Source organism: Schistocerca cancellata, chromosome 2 (genome assembly GCF_023864275.1).
Source record: "Schistocerca cancellata isolate TAMUIC-IGC-003103 chromosome 2, iqSchCanc2.1, whole genome shotgun sequence".
NCBI lineage: Eukaryota > Metazoa > Arthropoda > Insecta > Orthoptera > Acrididae > Schistocerca > Schistocerca cancellata.
This window is the reverse complement of record NC_064627.1, coordinates 666,446,783-666,471,253: the sequence shown is the minus strand read 5'-3', so window position 1 is coordinate 666,471,253 and position 24,471 is coordinate 666,446,783. Positions and strand designations below refer to the sequence as shown.

General features: G+C 43.0%; 1 protein-coding gene across 3 annotated transcripts in view; it reads left to right on the top strand.

Annotated features, from left to right (window-relative positions):
- LOC126162373 (DNA repair protein XRCC3-like) overlaps positions 1-23,937 on the top strand; it is a 97,526-nt gene extending 73,589 nt beyond the window's left edge. The window contains exons 5-6 of one of the 3 annotated variants that reach the window (XM_049918831.1): positions 22,742-22,936; positions 23,757-23,937. In XM_049918831.1, coding sequence (XP_049774788.1) covers positions 22,742-22,936; positions 23,757-23,882 — 321 coding nt within the window. In that variant the 3' untranslated portion in view covers positions 23,883-23,937. The remainder of the gene's footprint in view (positions 1-22,741; positions 22,937-23,756) is intronic. The other 2 variants (XM_049918830.1, XM_049918829.1) reach the window with 2 other exon arrangements.
- Positions 23,938-24,471: the final 534 nt, after the last annotated feature.

Here is a 24,471-nt window from a genome sequence, read left to right as displayed (position 1 = left end):
TTAGGGTTTCTTCCTGTCCCATTCACAGATGCAGCACAGGAAGAATGATTGTTTGAATGCTTCTGTGCATGCCATAATTATTCTAATTTTATCCTCTTGATCACTACGTGAGCAATTCATAGGGTGTTGTGGTATATTCCTAAAGATGTCATTTAAAGCTGGTTCTTAAAAATTCATTAATAGAATTCCTTAGGATAGACATTTCTATTCAAGAGTCTTCCAGTTCAGTTCCTTCAGTATCTCTGGTCACACGAGTGATTTGTAAGCCATCCCCTTTGTAGACTTATTGCACTTCCCCGGTATTCTGGAAATAAACCAAAGCCTACGACCTGCTTTACCCACAACTGAGTGTATGTGATCATTCCATTTCATATCCGACAAACTGTTACACCCAGATATTTGTATGAGTTGGCTGATTCCAACGGTTTCTCATTGATATTATAGTCATAGGACACTACATTTTTTTGTGTTGTGAAGTGCACAATATTACATTTCTGAATATATAAAGCAAGGTGCCAATCTCTGCACCACTTTGAAATCTTATCAAGATCTGATTAAGTATTTATGCAGCTACTTTCAGATAGTACTTCAATAAAGATAACTGCATCATCTGCAAAAAGTCTGAGGTTACTATTAATATTGCCTGCAAGGTCATTAATATACAACATGAACAGCAAGGGCCTCAAGACACTTCCCTGGAGCACACCTCAAGTTGCTTCTACATCTGACGATGACCATCTATCCTAGATGACAGGCTGTATTCTCCCAACCAAGAAATCCTCACTCCGGTCACACATTCCGTATGATGGCCTATATGGCCGTCCTTTTGATACTAAGCATAGGTATGATGAGTCAAATGCTTTTCGAAAACCGAGAAATACTGCATCTACCTGACTGCCTTGATCCATGGCTTTCAGGATGTTGTGTGAGAATATATGTACACTTAAATTTTCCCCGGAAATCTCACTGCCATCAGTTTCAGATTGCAACCAGCTTTCTGTACCTGGTATTATGTGAGCTTCATAAGCACTTCAAACTCTGGCACTTTGTTGCGGACGCTTCGGCAGTTAAGCATTAGGATTTTAATAGCCTCACCTGTGGGAAGCATTTCTTTCGATCTTATACTGACACTTCTGGATTTCCTACAGCTATTGTTACCTGGATTGGAGATGTCTAATCTAAAAAACCCTTCTGCACCCCACACACAGTTAGCTACCTGAGTAGCAGCCTCTGCCACATAGTGTGCACCTGACTCATCTAGGGGGCCTTACGGTTCTCAACGCTGTGGTGCAAGTGCAGGAAGTAGCAGCCTAACGTGTCACGTGACTTTCGAAGTCTCTGGTTCTTCCCATTCACTCAATTCGGAACCAAAGGACCACAGTCAGTTCTGGCAACAGTGCTGCAAATTGTGAACTTCGTTGAAACTCCATGCACAAGGCTTGTTTTTTCAACCTTCTTTGCCATTCGCTGGAATGACCGCAGTATTACAGTGGAGCCCAGACAACAGGCATCATTTCTTCTGATGTGTGCCTCAATCTGCAGTTGCTTACATCTTGTTCCCTCAGTGGATGCTGGTACAGCCTCTTCAAGATGTTGAATGAGGTCCCCAGGCATGCTCACTGACTGCACCTGGCATTCTTTACTGTCCCTTGCTGCCATTTCCCTAAGGAGTACCACATTCACCACACATTCAAACTGCAGATGATTAATAGACTCCTACTTTTTTGCGTTTGCCTCCTCTTGACACTGGACAAAACAGGTTTCCGCAAAATTGTTGAAGTGAATCCCATTGGCTCAGTATCAGTTTCAGCGAAAGATAGCACCTCAGTACAGGATGCCTAGATCTACTACTAACATCCAACTCACAGTCAAGTGGACAGGTAATGACAGATCCTGTGCTTTCTGCGGAGGAGACAGGTTCCACAGGAGAGGATAGTACTTGGAGGTACCTCTTGTACAGGTATCACAGGTACACGACTCTCAGGAGCTCTTCCAACACACCCATTCACATCAGCTGCCAATCATTTGACAGTGATGAGGGCGATTTCCAGCAGCTTATGCTCATCAACCAGTTCATCCTGTGTTCGAGAACAGCATTCACAGTGGGGCTGCATTTTGGCTGGCACAGTGTATTACAAGGCAGTAAACAAATAAATTTAAATTAAGCCCACATCTTATCTTTTTATTTGTTGGGGTAAAAAGGTGCTAATTCCATATAAGAATTGAAGCAAATATACAAAACAAGATTTCTATTAATGTAACACAGAAACCTGTGGTACAAATTAGTAGTTTCCTAAAACACTTTGAGGTTAATTATAGTTGTTAGCAGTCTTGAAAAAAAGTTAATTTACGATAAATGCAAATAATAAGGCTACTTCTCTTTAAAGGAAAACTAGATGTAACACAACATGTTTGTTAGAATATCTACTACAGTAACTAAATCACAAACACCAATTTACTACAAATTGCTTGTAGATTATGCAATGGACAATGGTAGCTTCCAAAAATTCTCAAAACTGCACATTTATTTGCGTTGATATAGAATGAAATTCAGCGATGATGTATTCTTTGGCAGAACTGTGGAGTACAAATGCTGATTTGCTACAAAATAAGTTACATATCCGAAACACTTATATCAGTTACTTATAAAAATAAAGTTTTTTAAGTGTCCACCAAAAATTCTCAAATGTAACCTATTTATCACATAATTGTATTTTGAAATCAGAGAATGACTGTTTTGAATGAAGATATTCCTGCTGTTCTCAAACATTTTAAATAAGCACAGTTAAGTATAAGCCTACAACAGAGAGTAATAGTAGGAGTTTATCACGGTACTTGTAAATGTTCTGAATTTCATAACATATCACAGTACAAATGGGTATTAATACAGTCAATGAAAAACTATGCAAAAGCACTGTGAACAGTGATATATGCAAATCTAGAACTTCAGATTGGCACACGAATCTGGTACACGCAGTCTCACACAAAGGAAAATTCCAAAGTTGGCTTTTATTTATAAATAAATATGCATAATGCACAGATTTTTCACATAACTGTTTCTGTGCACACTTTTACACTGACATGCTGAGGAAGAGCACTGCAGCGTGAGTTTATCTGGGTGAAAATCGCTAAAATATGCACCACCAACAAACCCTCAGCTCAGATAACGAAGATATCAGTGAAACTGAACCAGGTGATGGGTTTGAGTTAGGAAGGATTTCCCTTGATGCCCCATGAATAGGTTGACAAAGGTTGGTGCCATGTGGATACACATTGAAGTCCCACAGATTTGTTTTTAGATGATGCCTTCAGAAGAGACGTAATTGTGGGTGAGGATACAGTTGGTGATGGTGACCAGGAAAGAGGTTGTAGGTTTGGAATCCATCAGGTGTTGAGAAAGCTAGTGTTCAATAGTGGCAAGGCCAAGGGCATTAGGGATGCTAGTGTATAGGTAGGTGGTGTCAGTAGTGATGTGCAGGGCACCATGTGGTAAAGGAACAGAAACTGTAAGCCAGTCAGTGAGGCTCCAGCCCTTGGCTGATACACATCTACAGTGTGACAAGTAAAGTGTTTATCTTTTCCCCTGTAGGAGATTTATTAAATTTTGTACTTGTTTCCGTTTAAGAGGTGTAAGCTCACATTTTGTAAGTGTAAATTCATTCAGTCTATAATGCAGAAGTTGTTCACTGAACAGCAAGATTCATAGCTCTTTGAAGCATCAGCATCCATTGGTGACACATCAGGAGGATAGCAAGTTGCATGCCTGGGATTCTGTCGCTTTTCTAGTTTGCTTCTTCAGTTTGTATTGCTAGGATGTGTGCATGCTGTGTGTGGATGCAGGAGGAGTTGGCCGTGGTTCACAAACAGCTGAATGCACTTTTGGCTATGGTCATTAACCTTCAAACTGCATCATCAGGGTGTAGTGGGGGCCGAGAATCTGGCACATCGTGTGGGACACCTCAGGTGTCGCTTGTTTCACTCACAGGTTCTGCTACTGTCACATCTCCTAGTGTACACAATGCCATGGATCCACCCTCACAGCATAATGAGTGTTGGGTGGTAACATGCTCCCATCACTTGAGGTGCAATGACAATGTGGACACCGGTTGCCTGGCCTCACCCATTCACTCTGTGAGTGGACAGGTAGCCGCTCCTTCAGCAGGGTCCAAGCACGCACACAGTGGGAGTGGTTTACTACTTGTCAGGAGCTCCAACATTAGGTGCATTATGGACCCCCTTAGGCAGCTAGTGTTCAGGGTTTGAAGAAAGCCAATGTGCACTCGGTATGTCTGCCATGGGGCCTCATCTGAGGTATGGAGACAGCTTTGCTTGTGGCTATCAGAAATGCAGGGTGCAGTCGATGCCTGTCGCATGAGTTCTTAGCCCATCCTCAGTTCCTACAGTCGGCTGGCGGAAATGGTGAAGGCTGCTGTCCTCACATGTGAGGTGCAAGCAGAGCTCGCAATTTGCATCACTGTTTCCAGAGTTGAATGGGGTCCTTTGGTTCGGAGCCGAGTGGAGGACCTGTGTCGACTCTGTCTTAGCTGCAGATTTCTAGACCTGCGTTATTGATTGGGGATTTGTAGGACTCCCCTTGACAGGTCAGGGGTGCACTACGCAAAGGAAGCAGCTACTTGGGTAGCAGAGTACTTGTGGAGTGCACATGAGTTTTTTTAGACTAGACAGTCGTTTGTGATACTCTGATGAACACTTGCCACTTGATATGCTACAAGGGAAGTCAGAGCTCATTCAGAGAAAGATAGTTAGACTGTCAAAATTTTATCAGTAAATTGTTGAAGTATTCGTAACAAAGTTCCTAAATTTACTAACCTCTAGGAAAGTTCTCAAGTTCAAATTATGCTGAGATGCGAAGTGGAAAGCTCTTGAGCTATTTAATAAGTCATGGAAGATATATTGGAAAAACAGATGACAGGCTATAGGAGTTATCTAGTTAAGTAAAACAGGTCTAGGTGAAACCAGGTTATTGTTGGATGTTTGTATTGGCCACTCATTACTGCCGTGACAGTTTCAGTGTCATTGAAACAATATCTATCATCAGTAGTGTATAAATACCCAGATCATGCATTACTAGTTAGAGGCAACTTTAACCTACCATGTATAAACTAGGGTGTCCATGGATTCATTGCAGGGGATACAGACAAACAGTCATGCAAAATACTTTCGAGCACATTTTCTGAAAACTGTCTTGAGCAGCTAGCTCAACAGTCCATACACAATGGAAATATCTTAGATCTTGTACCTACAAATAGGCTGAACCTTATCAACAATGTCATTATAGAAAAGGGGCTTAGCAATCATGATGTCATTATAGGAAATGTGGTTACAAAAGTTATGAATCAGTTATGAAGGCAAGGAGAGTGTTTCTGCTAGAAAAAGACCAGATAAGCAGTTGTTAGCCTCTCACTTAGACAGGGAGTTGACATCGCTTAGTTCCCCCCTGCAGGTCCGGGTGTTAGAATAGGCCCGAGCTATTCCTGCCTGTCATACGAGGCGACAAAAAGGAGTTTCACACATGTCGGCCTTTATGTGACGATCCCCTGTAGAGTTTGACCTCCATTCTTTAAAATTTTCCTGAAGAGCGAGCCAATTGGGGAAAAGCGCCTTACAAGGTGCATCGTGTCCATCGTGCATTGAGATCTTTAGCCCACTTTCTCATCGTCGCATTGCAGTCCTGACCATTCTCCATTTCTTGGGTGAGGACACCTTCCTGGGTGCGTTTTCCACCATGCACTATGCAGTGTCGATTTCTACGTCGACAATGATCATGGACTTCTTCGCACCTGATATCCAGCACAGTAGCCAGTTCTTTGTGGTGGGGTCGCCATGTATCCCGTTGGTTGTAGCCCCCTGACCACACAGGGATCGCTCTGCTGATGCCTGCACCGTTAACTCCCCACATATGCCAAGGGGTAGATGCCCCTCCCCCTGGGGCATCGGGACTCCTGGCAATGGCCATCCTGCCAGGTGGCCTTTGCTGTGGCTGGGTGGTGCCCATGGGGAGGGCTCTTGGTCGGAGTGGGTGGCATCAGAGCGGATGACACGCGATGAAGCGTAGTCCATCATCTCTTGCTGGTGGTGAAACACCATCAGACTCTAAGTGATCACGAGGTCAATTCAACACACGGAAGTACGACCCCAAATCGTTCCCCTCCCTGGCCACACCATGGGAGGAACATCAGGCAAAGGATGGCAGCGGATATTATTCGCCCTGGTACCTTGTATGTTCGAGAGCTGATGGGGAATCTTTCATGGCAAGGAAACCTCAGTTTTTTGTTGAGCATTTAGAGGACAAGTTTGGGGAGGTGGAGGGCTTGTCCAAAATGAAATCTGGGTCAGACTTGATCAAAACAGCATCCTCTGCCCAGTCATGGGAGTTACTCGCTTGTGACAAGCTGAGGGATGTTTCTGTAACCATCATCCCCCATAAAAGCTTAAATATGGTCCAGGGTATCATATTTCACAGAGACCTTCTTTTGCAGTCTGATGATGAGCTGCACACCAATTTAGAGCGGCGAGGTGTACATTTCTTCCGGCGTGTCCACCGGGTTCCGAAGGATAATCAGGTTGCCACCGGTGCCTTCATCTTGGCCATTGAGAGTGATACATTACCCGAGAAGGTCAAGGTGATGGTCTGCTGGTGTGATGTCAAGCCCTATATCCCTCCCCTGATGCGGTGCTTTAAGTGCTGGAAGTTCGGTCATATGTCTTCCTGCTGTACTCCCAGTGTCACATGCCGAGATTGCGGACGCCCATCACATCCCAATACTCTATGTGCCTCGCCTCCCATCTGTGTCAACTGTGGAGAGAGCACCATTCACCTTGCTCGCCTGACTGCATGATTCTCCAGAAAGAAAGGAAAATCATGGAGTACAAGACCCTGGACAGACTGACCTACACTGAGGCTGAGAGAAAATTTGAACACCTGCATCCTGTGCGTATGACATCATCTTACGCTGCCGCTACAACAGTTCTGGCACCATCAGCTCCACCAACCCAGGTCATCTCTCAGAGCCGGAAGACTACACCTGCCCCCTTGATGGTGGGGGGCATTTCCCTCCCTGCGACTGAGAATGGGGTGGAGATTTTAGCGTCCGCTGAGGACCTAGATCTCACCAGACCCTCGGACACAATGGATATAAACTGCTCAGGCAATAAATCGGTGGCAGCAGGTGACTCTGAGGTGTAAACTGCCTCATTCAATGTTCCATGCCTTCCCAGTCTCACGATGTCATCCTCCAGTGCAATTGCGGTGGTTTTTTCCACCGCCTGGCTGAGCTACGGCAACTGTTAAGCTTTACACCTGCTATCTGCATTGCCGTCCAGGAAACCTGGCTCCCAACAATGCTGACCCCCTGCCCTCTGCGGGTGTAAGGGATATTACAGGAACCATAGCGACTATAATCGAGTGTAGGGTGGAGTTTGCGTTTATGTCCTAAACTCGGTATGTAGTGAACATGTGCCCCTTCAAACCCTTCTTGAAGCTGTGGCTGTCAGAATAAGGACGACACAGGAAATAACTGTCTGCAATGTGTATCTTCCTCCAGATGGCGCAGTACCCTTGAATGTATTAGCTGCACTGATTTGTCAACTCCCTAAACTTTTCCTACTACTGGGAGATTTTAATGCCCATAACCCTTTGTGGGTTGGTACCATGTTTACTGGCCAAGACAGAGATGTTGAAACTTTACTGTCGCAGTTTGACCTCTGCCTCTTAAACACTGGGCCACCACACATTTCAGTGTGGCTCATGGTAGTTACTCGGCCATTGATTTATCAATTTGAAGCCCAGGACTTCTCCCCTCTATCCACTGGAGAGCACATGACGACCTATGTGGTAGTGACGACTTCCCCATCTTCCTGTCACTGCCCCAGCGTCAGGCACATGGACGGCTGCCCAGATGGGCTTTGAACAAGGTAGACTGGAGAACTTTCACCTCTGCTGTCACTACTGAATCTCCCCCACATGGTAACATCAATGTGATGGTTGAGCAGGTGACTAGCACAATTGTTTCTGCGGCAGAAAACGCTATCCCTCACTCTTTAGGGTGCCCGAGGTGGAAGGCAGTCCCTTGGTGGTCGCCGGAAGTCGCTGAAGAAATTAAGGAGCGTCGGCGAGCTCTACAGCGGCATAAGCAGCACCCTTACCTGGAGGACCTCATAGCCTTTAAACAGCTCTGTGCCCGTGTTCGCTAACTTATCAAACAATGGAAGAAGAACTGTTGGAAGAGATACATCTCCACCATTGTGTGCCACACGTCACCTTCCCAAGTCTGGGCAAAGATCAAATGTCTTTTTGGGTACCAGGCCCCAACAGCTGTCCCTGACGTTACCATAAATTACCAATGCAAACACGATTGCCGAGCACTTTGCTGAAGCCTCTGCGTCGGAAAATTATCCCCCAGCCTTTCGCACACTCAAATGGCAGCTGGAAGGGAATGTCCTCTCATTCAATACATGCTGCAGTGAATCCTATAACGCCCCATTTACAGAGTGGGAGCTCCTCAGAGCCCTTGCACATTGCCCCGACACAGCTCCTGGACCTGATCGCATCCACAGCCAGATGATTAAAAATCTCTCATCTGACTACAATCAACATCTTCTCATCATCTTCAACCAGATCTGGTGCGATGGCGTCTTTCCATCGCAGTGGTGGGAGAGCACCATCATTCCGGTGCTCAAACCCGGTAAAAATTCTGCTTGGTGTGGATAACTATTGGCCCATCAGCCTCACCAGTGTTCTTTGTAAGCTGTTGGAACATATGATATGTTGGCGGTTGGGTTGGGTCCTGGAGTCATGTGGCTTGCTGGCTCCATGTCAGGGCAGTTTCTGCCAGGGTCGCTCTACCACTGATAATCTTGTGTCCATTGAGTCGGCCATCCGAACAGCCTTTTCCAGATGGCAACACCTGATTGCTGTCTTTTTTGACTTATGTAAAGCATACGACACGACTTGGCAACGTCTTATCCTTGCCACATTGTATGAGTGGGGTCTCTGGGGACCACACCAGATTTTTATCCAAAACTTTCTGTCGCTCCATACTTTCCGTGTCCAAGTTGGTGACTCCCATAGTTCGATCCATATCCAGGAGAATGGAGCCCAGCAGGGCTCTGTATTGACTGTCTCTCTATTTTTAGTGGCCATTAACGGTCTAGCAGCAGCTGTCGGGCCCTCTGTCTCACCTTCTCTGTATGCAGACGACTTCTGCATTTTGTACTGATGCTCCAGTACTGTTGTTGCTGAGCGGCATCTCCAGGGAACCATCCACAAGGCGCAGTCATGGGCTCTAGCCCACGGCTTCTAGTTTTCAGCTGCAAATTCGTGTGTCCGGCACTTGTGTTGGCGTCGTACCATTCACCCGGAACCTGCACTTTACCTTAATCATGATCCACTCATTGTAGTTGTGATATATCTATTCCTAGGACTGGTTTTTGATGCTCGATTGACTTGGCTCCTTCATCTTCGTCAGCTTAAGCAGAAGTGCTGGCAGCAGCTCAGTGCCTTCTGTTGCCTGAGCAGCACCAATTGTGGTGCAGATTGCTGTATGCTGCTGCAGCTCTACAATCCCGAATTGACTATGGGAGTGTGGTTTATGGTTCGGCATCGCCTTCAGCACTGCATTTACTCTACCCTGTGCACCACTGTGGGGTTCGATTAGCGACAGGAGCTTTTAGGACGAGTCCGGTGACCAGGCGATGAGGAAACTGCTCCTGGAGGTAGGCATCTCCGAAGCTGACCTGTGTTCTGTCTTGCACCGCAGGGTTTTCCTGTTTTGGGAGACGGAATGGCATAACAGCACACACAACAAACTGTATGTCATTAAGGAGAGTGTGAATGTGTGGAAGTCTTCCATGCAGGCCTCTCACAGGGAATCAGTTGTCCTCTGCCGGCTTCGCATTGGCCATACGTGGCTAATGCATGGTTACCTACTCTGTCGCGAGGACCCACTTCTGTGTCGTTGTGGCTTCCAAATGACAGTCGTCCACCTCTTTCTGGACTGCTCACTTTTAGCCGCTCTGTGGCAGACTTTTAACTTTACCAGCACCTTGCCTTCGGTGTTGGGCGACAATGCCTCCACAGCAGCTTCAGTTTTACATTTTATCTGTGAGAGGGGTTTTATACTGCTATGTAAGTTTTAGCGCATGTCTTTTGTCCCTCCGTGTCCTCCACCCTAGTGCTTTTAGGGTGGAGGTTTTAATGTGTTGCAGAGTGGCTGGCTTTCCCTTTTTATTCTTGTGGTTGGCCAGCCACTGTAATCTGCTTTCATGTTTTACTCCCTTCTGTTTGTAGCAGATCTCTCTGTTGTTTTCTTGTCCTCTTTTGTTCCTTTTAGTATTCGTTGCTTTCCCTTTGTTCTTGTGGCTTTTCCTTTCTTTCCGTTTTGTGTTATATGTTTTGTCCAGTTTATTCTCACCCTTGTACCATTGTTTTATTAGGAACAAGGGACCGATGACCTCGTAGTTTCGTCCCTTCTCCCGCCTTTAAACCAACCAACCAACCATCACTTAGTTCCAGTAAGATGGATGCAGAGGCATTACAGGCAGAGTTTAAATGGATTTTAAATTGTGGTCTGGAGAATTATGTACCTAGAAAGTGATTTAGAGACAGAAAAGACCTGGCATTTTTTAAATAATGAGATTCGGAATATGCTGAGGAAGCAGAGACTGTTGCACTCTCAGTTCAAAGGAGAATGTGCAAATGACTACAAGCAAAGGTTGCATGAAGCATACAACTACTACCACTGTCATACCTTAACAAAAGATCTGGTAGAGAACTGAAGAAAATTTTATTCCTGTGTAAAATTGCTAAGTGGGTCTAAGGCTACCAGCCAGCCACCTGTTGACCAGTCTGGTTTGGCAGTTACAGATAGCAAAACGAAAACCTAAATTTCATGTTCAAGAAAGTGTTCATTCAGGGGAATTCTACAAACATCCCATCGTTTGACCATTGAACAGACTTCCGTATGGATGACACAGTAAAAAGTATCCCTCGTTTAGAGAAACAACTGAAGGAGTTGAAACCAAATAAATCCCATTTATGTTTTTCAAAGAGTACTCTACGGTATTGACCCCTTACTTAGCCTGCATTTATCACGAATGTCTCACCCGGCACAAAGTCCAAAGTGACTGGAAGAAAATGTAAGTGACTCCTATATAAGAAGGGCAAAAGAACAGACCCACAAAATTACACACCGATGTCCTTAACATCAGTTTGCTGCAGAATCCTTGAACATATTCTCAGTTTGAATATAATAAATTTTCTTGAGACCAAGCAGCTTATGTCCATGAATCAGCATTGTTTTAGAAAGCATTTGCTCACGCAAAACTCAGCTTTTCTTTTTCTCATATGATATAGTGCAAACTATGGATGAAGGGCATCTGGCAGATTTCATATTTGTAGGTTTCCAGAAAGTGCTTGACACGATGCCCCATTGCAGGCTATTAAAGAAGGTACGAGCATACGGAATGGGTTTGCAGATATGTGAGTGGCTCAACAACTTCTTAAGTTATTGAACCCAGTATGTTTGTCAAGAGTGGCCTAGAGAAGTGTGATAGGTTCGCTATTATTCTCTGTATAATAAATGATTTGGTGGATAGGGTGAGCTGCAATATGTGGATGTTTGCTGATGACGGTGTGATGTACGGTAAGACCTTGATGTTAAGTGACTGTAGGAGGATACAAGATGACTTAGACAAAATTTCTAGTTGCTGTAATGAATGGCAGCAACTGTAAATGTAGAAAATTGTAACTTAATGTGGATAAGTAGGAAAAAAAAGGCACCACAATGTTGGGATGTAGCATTAGTAGTGTCCTATGTGGCACAGTCATATCGTATAAATATATGGGTGTAATGTTGCAAAACTATATGAGATGGAATGAGCACATGAGGGATGTGGTAGGGAAAGTGAATGGTCATCTTTGGTTTATTGGAAGAATTCTAGGAAAATGTGGTTCATTTGTAAAGGAGACCACATACAGCAGGCTAGTGAGACATAGTCTTGAGTACAGATTGAGTGTTTAGGATCCATACCAGGTCAGATTAAAGGAAGACATCAACACAATTTACAGGTGGGCTGCTACATTTATTGATGGTAGGTTCAAACAACACACAGGTGTTATGGTGATGCTTCAAGAAGTCAAATTTGAATCCCTGGAGGGAAGGCAATGTTCTTTTCAAGGAACACTATTGAGAAAATTTAGATAAATGACATTTGAACCTGGCTGCAGAATGATTGTTCCTTTTAATATACATTGTATGTAAGAATAACATAGACAAGATACGAGAAATTAGGACTATTATGGAGGGATATAAACAATCATTTTTCTCTCATTCTATTTATGAGTAGAACAGGAAAGGAAATGACTAGTATTGGTGCAGGGTGCCCTCCGCAACATGCCATAAGGTGGATTCTGGAGCACCGATGGAGATGTAATCGATGGAGGAAATGGTTGGTGTCTTTTATACAGTAGGTTAGGTTGCAAGTAATAGGCCAAAGGTGTTGGTCTACGAGAGCAGATGTTCTCTCAATGAGGGCACCATAACTGGCTGCAATGGGGGGCATCCTGGGTGGCTGGGCTTATGGATTTTAGGAAGTGTGTAAAGTGTAGGAGTGCAGAGTGTGGTAAGGGGGGGGGGGGGGGGGGGCAAACTGCTAGGTCACTGGTCCCAGAGATTCAGGGAGAAGTTCTCGAACAGGCCTAAGGATTTGAGGAGAGATGGGAGATCCTGTTGTATTTCTGGAATGGAATCGTTGTGAACGCATCTGAGAGTTGGCAGAGTCCATCTGGTAGGTAATCACGGTAGTTCAAAACTATAATGATGGAGCTTTCGTCATAAGGTCAGGTTTAGTTTTTAGGTGGAAAAATTGCGTTTGTTTTTGCAGATGTAAGGTTATCTTGTGTAAGTTCAGCAATTTAGGGATGCTGAAACAAAGTTCAAGGTTAAGAAATTCTGAGAAGTTAACAGGGGGTGATCTTGGGAGAGTGAGGATGGGTCATGGTTGGGTGGAGGAGTGAACTGAGTCAGGATTCAACAGGGTTTGTCAGCTGTGAGGTTCCTGTTTTGGTGCCTGGCTCATGGAATCTCCCCAAATGGCCTTACCATCTAATTGCTCATATCTGGCTGAAATCCCTCCTTCGTCAGTGACATACATCTGTTCAGATTTCACCAATCCTTAGGCCTCAGCAACTCAGTCAAACCACGTAAATCAGGTCTGAACCTCCTTGCAGTGCCTCCTCTCCATCTGTAAAATTTCGCTTCTCTGCAATTCCAAATTCCTGTATTGTGTCTCACACCTTCAAACTCTCTCTTTCCAGGAACTAGAGCAGCATGTACAATGCCACCTGCATCCTGTTTATTTCCTATTCCCAACTTGTAAGGTTCATGGCCAGCTGATATGGTGGCTCGAGTCTCACAATCTGGTAATTACTGCACAATGTGGATTTTGTGCACGCCGTTCTGCAGTTGACAGTCTCGTCACTTTGTCAACCCAAGTCATGAAAAGCTTTTGTGGTGACAACAGACTGAGGCTGTGTTTTTTGATTTGGGGAAAGCATACAACACCTGCTGGAGGACTGGTATCCTTCATATTCTATACATGTAGAGCTTCTGAGGCAACCTGCCCCATTTCCTTCAGGAATTTGTAAAATACAGAGTTTTCAAGGAATGTGTTGGTTTGGCCATGTTAGACAGCTTTATCCGGGAGAACGGGGTGCCTCAAGGATCTGTCCTGAACATCAGCCTCATAGCTATAGCTATTAACCATATTATGGCCTGTCTGCTGCCAGACATCTCCAGCTCCCTATTTGTTGACAATTTTGTGATCTATTGCAGTTCTCCACTGACTTGTCTCCTTGAGCAGTGTCTTCAGTGATGTCGTGATTGTCTTTACTCATAGAGCATCAACAATGCCTTTCACTTTTCCACTGACAGAACCGTTTGCATGAAATTCTGGCACTGCAATAGGTTTCTTCCACCATCTTTACATGTTGGTCCTGTTGCTTGTTTGTTCACTGAAACTACAAAATTCCTGTTGCTCATGCTTGATAAGAAACTTCCTTGGTCCTCCCACGTGTCTTATCTGGCCTCAAGCTGTACCCAGTCCCTCAGTGTCCTACATGTCCAAGTGATACTTCCTGGGGAGCGGAGCAAACCACCCTCCTATGCTTGTACCGATTCCTTGTCCATTTGAAACTAGAGTATGGGTGTTCCATTTATTCCTCTGCACATCTGCCAATCATATGCCCTCTTAACATAATCCACCATCGTGCAATACATTTGGCCACTGGCACTTTTTATACTATCCTGATTGAGAGAGTCTATGCAGAAGCTGCCGAACTACCACTGTCATACCGGCGTGATGTTCTCTTCAGCAGATATGCATGTCGTTTATCTGCCAAGCCTGGGCCACCCATGCTATCCCCCCTTTTTCGATGACTGCCTTGACCTCCAGTATGGGGCACCCCCTTCCTCTCTGTTGCCTCCCTGATTTCGTTTTCAGCGACTGTTCCAGCAATACCTGCTATGTTCCCAATGGGTGTGAACCATCCATTGCCTTGGCTTTGTGTGGCAGGCTATGTTCATTTTGGGTTTTATTCACTTCCCAAGACCACTGCTCCATATCCGATCAATTGCTGTAAGTTTCTCGACCTTCGCACGGAATGTGGCGATAGCACCTCCATTGATGCTGATGGCTCTAAGACCAATCGTGGTGTCAGCTGTGCCTTCGTCAGTGGCACCAACCATTTTCAGTATGGGCTTCCAGAATACTGCTCGATTTTTGCAGCAGAACTCTTCGTCCTCTATCATGTCACCCAATTCATCTGGCGACATGGGGTTCTTTAACTGTGTAATATGCTTTGATCCTCTTAGTGGCCTTCAGAACCTCTGTGTGCTGCACACAGGCCATCCTGTGGTGCAATGGATCCACTTGCTCGCTGTTGAGGGAGGCACTGTGTGATGTTCATGTAGTTTCCTGATCACATTGGTGTGACGGGAAATGAGGCTGCAGTCATCCTACCTTGAGATGCTAGCTCTTTCATTCCTTCAGATGATCTCCCTGTTGTCATCTGTCGGCAGATGGTGTCACTCTGATATCATTTTAGCTAGGTTGTGTGTTCGGCATTGTCATTTTAGCCATCACCATTCGTTACATGGTGATCCCTCACCACTTTGTGCTCATTGTCATCAACCTTTGACAGTATGCCATTTACTGATCCAGTGTCCCTTTTTAACTGCTTACATTCCACTGTATCTTTGCTATCTACAGTTTTGGCCATTTTAGCGAATGATGCTTGGGCTGTCTGCTGTGTTTTACTTTTTACCTGTCTTAGCTTTATAGCAAAGGACATTTAATCTCCGCTTTCCATACGGCATGTTTTGTGTTCCCTACCCTGAGGGAAGTATTTGTTTGTAACTCTCTTTCCTTCCATCAATCGGGCTTAACATACATTCGCTTTTACCTTCTTTTACTTATTGGTGCTCTAAAGGTATGCCATGGGCACTTATGACTACAGTTGTTTTTGCGTCCTAAATAAAGAGAAAAGAGGAAAAAAGGCCACATGGCTGACCTCCATGTCCAAATTCCCATATGGCCATAGTGGCCTGCAGTAGGCACAACTAGCCCCCAGTTTTCACAAGTGTGTTAAATTATAAATGAAGGAAATGACACAGTTCCTGACAGCAACATTAAGAACTTAACCATAGTTGAAGACACAATATCCATGGTTGGACTGATTATTAACAGCAGCTCACCCACAAGTGCAGCAAACCAGTCCTGCTTGCTTACATTATCATGGCATTTTTTATGTGAAGGACAAGAAAGCAGATGGTTCCTATTTAATGGGCTCGGGTTCAGACGTAAGTCTGCCACTGTTCAGGCAGAGCTAAAATGCAATGGTACCCATGACTCTCCACCTTATGGTAGCCAACAACATATCATGATTGTGATGTAGCAGTTGACCTTGGTTTCAGTAGAAAGTTCAAGTGGAAGTTTGTGCTGACGAATGAGCCAACACTGAGGGCAGATTTTAATCATCACCATAGCTCGGAGATGAATCGCAGTATGGCACAGATTAAGGTGAACAGTGAGGTGATCACAGGTGCTATAGGCAGTGGCACTACCAATAGCATTGCCTCACCTGTTGCTCGATTATACCAGAAACTAGACAGGAAGTTGGCAGCCAATTAGGTAAAGTGCCGCATACCACAGTGTGCTGTTTTAAGAAAACACCTGGACAGCTGGTCTGTCTGGCCACGGAGATTAGCTCCTAACTGTTTTTTCTGCAGCAAAGGCAGAATTTGAAGAAATGTTAAAACTGGCGCCATATGCATATCGGACAGCCCTGGACTCCCTACGGAAACTGGTAAAAAGGATAGCACTTGGGGGCTGTGGAGATTACTGCACCTTAAACGCACATACCATCCTCAACTGCTACCTAGTCCTAATACAGGGGATTTCACAAGTGTGCTAGCTGGATCTACGATCTTCAGCATGATCAACGGTAAAAAGACTTATGATGAGATCCCAGTTGCAGAAGAGGACACCCCCAAGACCACAGTAATAACTTTTTGAATGCCTGTGCATACCATTCGATTTAAAAAATGCCGTACAGTCATGGCAGCAATTTGTAGATGAGGTACTCAGGGGTCTGAATGTCTGTTTTGTCTAACTCAATGGTATCATGATATTTTCCAAAGTGGCAGTATTACATGAGGAGCATCTCAGTGCAGTGTTCAGCAGAATGTATAAGTATGGTCTGATAGTAAACAAAGCAAAATGTGTTCTGCGCCTGAAGCAGATAACTTTCCTGTCATACAGTTTTGGTGGCTGTGATTGGCCACAAGAAAAGAAGATTGAGGTTGTAAAAGACATTCCACATGCAGTGGATTTCAAGCAATTGAGAAGATTCCTAGGAGTCAGGGGAATCATTAACTCCCACCAATGACACAACGTGGGAACAACAGAGATACAGGCACCACTGACATCAGAATTGTCAGGTAACAATGCAATGGGCTGACCCCCCTACCAAAGATGCCAGAGATGCAGTGCACCTTTGATAAAGTAAAAGCAAGCTTATAAAAAGCAATTCTTTTGTCCCAACCCTGTGTGGGATGTGTCATTAGGTATAGTGGTAGATGCTAGCTAACGAGCAGTTGGCACAGCTTTCCACCAGTATGTGGAGAAGAGTTGGAAGCCTCCATAAGCTGAAGGAGGCTCAGACCAATTGGAATGGATACAAATGAGAGTTATTAGCCATATACGAAGCTGTGCAGCACTCCTGCCTATATGTGGAGGCCAGACTACTCGATCTATACAGATCACAGACCAATCACATTTGCTTTTAGCAAACTCAAGGAGGATTTTTTTCCCCGGCAGTTTGAACAGTTAGAATTTATTAGTCAGTTTAGAGCAAACATAAGGTGTATAAGAAGAATAGGAAATGTAATAATTTTTTTCTTCTCTATGATTGGTGCCATCTAGTGTACCATTGGTTACAGTCAACTCTTTGCAGTGCATGCTGCATATAAATAGCTGCAAGAATATCTTCAAAACAAGGCAACCACTGTACAGCTTAAGCAATTACAGTTATTATGTGCAAAGGACCTTATTTGTTGTGATCTGTTAGACCCACATCCGGACCATTCACACCTGAAACGCTATGTAGAGCAGTTATTGAGAGTATCCATAGTTTTGCCCATCCCAACACAAAAGCCATCATTAAACTAATGATGGGGAGAGTTCTGTACCCTAGAATAAAAAAAGAATGTATGTAACATGTTGGCAGAATGAAGTGGGCAGGCATCAATGCAGAATTATTTTTTTAAAAAAAGTGGAATGTTTATAAGAACACCTTACATAACATACAGCAGTAAAACACAGAAAAATAATTAACCCTCAGCACACCTCAGTTTTTTGTTTTGTTTTTTGTGTTTTTTTTTTTTTTAATTCTTCAAACACTTTGAGGCTGTGGTATAGTCAGTACATCAGCAAGTTGATTTGAGCTTTCCACGTATTTTGGTTTGATATTCATTCCAATATGTTGTTGAATGAACTTCTGTGGAATTTCAGTGTTTCTTGCCTCTTGTTATTTTTCCTTCATAGGTATTCTTCAGCATATGTAGTGCAACTTGATTGCCAGTATACAGTTCTGTCAGCTGATTCAAAACCTTGTCCAAGGTGTCATACCCAAGAGAGAGCGGCATAGTATTTTACTTCATTTGTTGAAGTTGCCACAGTATGTTGTTTCCGAGCATACCATTTGACAGAGCCTTCTCGCATAATAAGAGCTCTGCTGGTGGAGCATCTAGCCGAGATATCACCTACATAATGAGAATCAGCATAGGCAAGCAGTGTCGATCCTCCACAAAGAATATACTACACATCATAGTTCCTTTTAGGTAGTGAAAAATGCATTTCACCATTTTCCAGTCACTAACCATTGGTGTATTGCTAAATCTACTGAAGTAATTAATGGAAAAACTGGTATCAGTGTGACATATTGTTGCAAGGAAAACTAGACCCCCTATAGCTTCTTGATAGGTTATAGTCCTTTCCAGTGGCTTATCATTGCCAAGATTTTCTTCATCTGTCACCATTCCACACTACATAGCTGTAACTATCTTAAGATTTTCTTTGTATACTTAAACTGATATGTGAAAATTTCGTGTGGGCTTATTTTAATTTCCATTCCAAGATATGGCATTTCATTTTGAAATGTTATGTCAAATGTTGTTTCATATGTTTTATTCATCTTGTTTGAAACTTCAGTAATTCTGTCTGTCCTTATTCCAATAACTAGTCTATCAGCAACAAACAATGTGATAATGATGCTTCTGTCTTTATTGTAATAGACACAAGGCTCATCACCAGTACTGTACTTACAAATCCACAAATCCTAATGCCATAAGATAGTGTGAGAGTTTCTCAATCCAATTCTTTGGAGCTTGTTTTAGGCCACACAAAATCTTCTTCAGTCCACAAACTCCATTTGTATCATTGTTGAATCCATCAGGTTGATTCGTCTAGATATCCCCTTTGCAGACCGCTGTATAGAAATGCTGTCTTCACATGAAAAATTATTTTCATTTTATTTGTAGTTGTAAGACTAAGTAGCAGTCTAATTGATGCATAACATGCTAAGGACTGAAGGTTCCCATATAGTCTAGTCCTTCCTTTTGCTCAAAACATCTTGTTATTTGTCCGGCTTTATAACGTCCATCTTGCTTTTTATGCAGCTCCTAGTGGCAGTAAAGGTTTTATGTCCTTTAGAAATCCTGCAAGACTCCCAAGTTTTCAATTTTATTATGGATTTTTAATCGTCAGACATTGCACTGTACTAGTTTTTGTCCTCAAGGCATTTGAAATAGAAATTTCTTCATTGTTGCCTGTTGTGCCAAAATTTGCACTATGGTGGTATTCCACAGGATCCATTTTATAGTCTGTAAATTTGAAAGGCCACCTAAGGCTTTGCCAGTCACATAGTTTTGGTGATGAGACACTATTTTGTGTTTTGTGATCAGATGCCATGCTGCAGTCTTCAAAGACATCACAGATTGAATCAGTAGATATAGGGTTTCCTTCTGGATACTCGATTTCGTTCTTTTTTCTCATGTGAAATTGTTAACTATAGTAGCTTCTTTTTTATCTTGGATTCTTTTGTCAGATATAACATTGTCAGAGGCAACAATGTCCTTTTCATCCTCAGGAGGGCAAATCAGAATCACACCTGACAAAGGATCCTTTTTTCAGAGCTTTTTTTTTTAAATTTTATTTATTTATTTTTTCATCAGAACACAGCAGTCACATTCAAAACTTCCCAGCTTAGTATGAACTGTTTTTGGCACAAACCAAAATTCGTCAGGACACATCGCTTTTAACAAACTTCTTCCAGTTTGATTTAGTATAAAGAGCACATAATTTATCACTTCAGCCCACAGATTCTCATCCAGGTTTTGTCCATGTTGAGCGATGGGAACACATTACCACCTGCCATTTATCCTGCGGTGAGGGCGAATCCGATTCATCAGGCACTCTGCAAGGTACCTTGGCTGCAAAGCCCAGTGGTGAAACAAGTGACACCTGAGATGTCCCATGTGCTGTGCCAAATTAATCACAACTGCTACACCCAGAGGCAGTAGCCTGTCGACAGACAACCCTGGCCAAAAGCATCTTCAGCTGTTCGCGAACTGTGTCCATCTCCTCTTGCGTCCACACACAGCATGCACACGCCCTATCCACCCTAATAGTATTAACTTAAGAACTGACAATGAAAGCACACATAGAAAGCTAAATAGGTAACTCACAACCCACCTGAAGTGACACCAAAAGAAGCTAACATCTCACTAAGCTGTGCAGCTGGCCATTCAGATGTAATGACAACTGTGTGAATATACACTTTACAATTATTAAAACATGAGATTACACATCTTAAGTACAAAAACATGCAATGAATTTAAGAAATAAACTAATTTAAAAAAAGAAAAGAAAAAATACCCTAAATGTGTAACTTGCTGCTCTGTCGATGGTGTGTCTCAGGCAGCAGCTGGACCCTGGTCACAACTTAAGATGATTTACTCTGCTGCTTTCATTCTTTGACACTATACCAGGGAGTTAAATCATTTCAGGCATAAGAACATACTTAGTCCAGCAGTTTACTATCCAGGAAACACAAAATGTTAATTCATGTTGTGGATTTTTATGCACTAATGAGCCAAAACATTATGACCACCTGCTTAATAGATTATTTGTTGTCTTTGGAACAAAATACATAACTGACTCTGAATTATCAGGGATCTGACAGCTTGTTGGTAGGTTTGTGGAGGTATATGGTATTAGATGTCTAGTTATAATGTTGAAAGATGACATCGCTGTTGGAGAAGACATCAATCATGAAGGGATACAGATGGTTTGCAGCTGTCAGCATGTCTTTGGTTTCTACCACGAGTCCCCTGCAAACACAGGAGAATGTCTCCCATAGTGTGATACTGTTCCCACCAGCCTGCATCTGTGGCATTGTGCATGTTTCGAGGCACTGTTCACGCCAATGACTGCATTTGTGGAGATGACCATTGCCCTAGTGTAACAAAAATGTGGTTCACTCAAAGAGCCGACACATTTGCGTTGATCGACGGTCGAATCATGACCATTCTGTGCCTACTGCAGTCGTAATTGGCGATGTCACTGGGTCAACATGTAAACACGTACAGGTGGTCTGCGACGGAGCTCCATGCTCAACAATGTACAATGAATGATGTGCTCCGAAACACCTGTGCATGCATAAGCATTGTGTTCTTTCAGCAAAGATGCCATGGATCACTATCTGCCCTACTTTACAGAGCAGGCAAGCCTCTGAACCCCACGTTCTGTGAAGAGTTGTGGATGTCCAACCATTCACCACATACTGGTAGTTTCACTGTCCTTCTACTTATTACTGTAGATGCTCACAACAGCAGCACATGAACATTCTTCCAGCTTCACTGTTTTCTAGATACTTGTCCACATGCTCTGTGTAACAATAATCTGCCCTTTGTCAAAGTCCTGTATTTCAATGGATTTTACCATTTGCAGTCCATATCTTCGCTAGGCTGATCCTCTGTCTGTGCCTGCTCCGCTAACACACTTTTGTTACTGTGTCATGTGGCCGCAACGTCACCAGGCAGCACCCAGCACCGTGGTGGGCAGTGGTCATAATGTCTTGGTTTATCAGTGTATGCTGCTCATCGACTCATCAGGTTTGTTGTTCACTGTTTTCACTCATTTCAAAGGAATAACTATGTCCTTTCAGTGAACACAAAATGGAAAAATAATCTTTCTGCTGGCAATATATCCACTTCTATAATTCCGAAAATTGTGTTTTTCAGAGTTAGAGGACTTCATGACAAGTCTAGTAATTTCAAGCCAGCATTAAAGGCTTTCTCTTTGCAGTGTATTGTTTTCTGGAAGAATACAAAGTGTCATATTTTACGTGACTGGAATCGTAAATGAAAATGGAATTAGAAACTATTATTTGCTGCTGCTGCTGCTCTGTACAGTTATTATTTCCCTAATGTAATGAGATGTTTTTGATTGCATGACAAAAATAAAATTAATAATTAAAGGAAAATTAACGCTTCAAACTTTGCAGCTGCTAGGCCACTATGACCTACAGCAGAAAAATTAACATGAACATTTACAGTGAGAATTAATACAAAAAATTACTTATATGGTTTTGAAAATGTAAAAACCTGGATGAAATAACGATAATATTATGAAAAGAATGGATTGCTACTCACTATACAGAGGAGACGTTGAGTCGCAGACAGGCACAATGAAAAGACTGCTACACGTTTAAGCTTTTGGCTAAAGGGCCTTCTTATAAAGTAAACAAACAAACACACACACACACACACACACACACACACACACACACAAAACACTGTCTCTGGCCACAGAGACCTGCCTCAGAGGCTATAGGCATTGGTCGTATGTTGTGTGTGAATTACTACTTTGCAGGGCCTTTTGGCCAAGAGATCCCAGTCTTTTTGCTGTGCGTGTCTGCAGCTCAACTTCTCCTCTACATGCTGAGTAGCAATCTAACCTTCTCATAATACTGTATTGTCATTATATGGTTTTGATATAGTCCAGTGTCACCACACAGAAGAAATTTGAGGTTTCATTGTTGTTTCTCTGGAAATGCTAAAAATTGTTATGAATTTCTCACATGCGAATTTGTACCCTGCAGGTAACAGCTGGAGTTGGCAACAATGAACAAAACTCTGTTCCTGCACTTGGTCTGGCATGGGCTAATATGGTGACCACACGCCTCCAGATGTTTCGAAATAGGCAAACAGGCATCAGAAACATACGTGTTATTTTTTCACCTTTTCTGCAGCAGAGCTGCTGCAAATTCACTGTCACTGCTTCTGGAATTTCGGGTGTAAGTCCTTGATGTTAAGATGCAGAATCTCTCTCATTATCATTATTTGCAGGATGTATTTTGTGAATGATTCATGTACACACTATCATAGTAAATATGTTGAAGATATGATGTCAAAACCACATATGATATCTTGATTTTTTTTGTTTAGTAACTGCCTTACACCTTTTGTATATTGTCCACTGTGATTGTTTCATGCTCTGGTATCTACAACTCTCTCATGAGATAATCTGTTATCTCTTGTAATGTATACCTTTTTGACTTTCTGAATAACATTTTAACAAGTTCCACATACATTGCAATAGTTATCAGCCGATCTTATCATTCACTTAACCCTTTCCACCCCGAAAATATTTTTCAGTGTGCAAGTACTGCAAGTAACATTATTATAGTGGCCTGATGTCCTTGATTACAGAAAAAAATACTGAAAAAAATTTTTCATGTATAATTATGCAAAAAAAGCACTAGTGTGATCATGCGGGTCAGGTTTTAATTGAGTAGAAAGTTCGTAAGATCTCATGCTGTTACGTTAGGGAAAATTTTGAAGTTTACTGTATAAATTACAACATAACCATGTTTTATCTTCATATTTAATTACAATACTCGTCTAAAACATTACAATCACAGCAAAAAGGTATCACAAATTATAAAATTTATCAAAAATATTACAATCATAGCAAAAATGTTACAATAATTAAAAATTACATCACAAAATCAAACATTATTTTTTTGTGAAATGACTTTAAACAGTATTTTTTCCTTGGATAGACATAAGTACTGATTTCATTTGACACTTTTAGTTTTTGCCATGCTGTTGTAGTTGTTGTGGCTCGCCGATCATTCAAAGCGCCGCCGTGCAATTACGCGCGTCCTCTACGTGCGGCGCTGTCTGCCAGCCATGCAGCAGCTGCGCCACCTAAGCGGCCAGCCGAGCAGCGGCCGCTAGACTGGGACTCAGTGCTCATTCAAATGCTAACGTGTACACATGTCTTGCTTGTCAACTTACTCTGTGACTTATATGTGTTGTGTCGTTCTGAAATATATGTGTTAAACTTGATGTTATAACAATTGGCGATGAGGTAGTGGATTTTTCCTTTTCACCATTGACCCACAGGGTTCCATGGCTACTGTCGAGCAACTATTGCAAAATCTCCTTGAACAGCAAACGCTTCTAACAGCGGCGATTCGCAATTTCGTCGCGGCGTCAAATGCGGGGCGTTTCTCGTCGTTGGCTATACCTCCTTTTCCTCCTTACGACGAGACAGCGGAAGACTGGTCTGATTATGACAGCACTTCTTGGCATTTCATGTCACGGACGAACAACCATGTAAGTCTCTGTTCCTTTCCTGGATTTCACCTCAAATGTATCGGTTGTTTTCGCAATTGGCTCCTTCGAAGGATCCTGCATCTTTGTCCTTTGCTGAAATGTGCTCGCTTCTGTCTGTCTATTTTCAAAAGCAAACGCATGTGGTAGCCTCTCGTGTTGCCTTTTATTGTTGTCAAAAACAGCCACATCAATCCTATCGCGCTTAGGC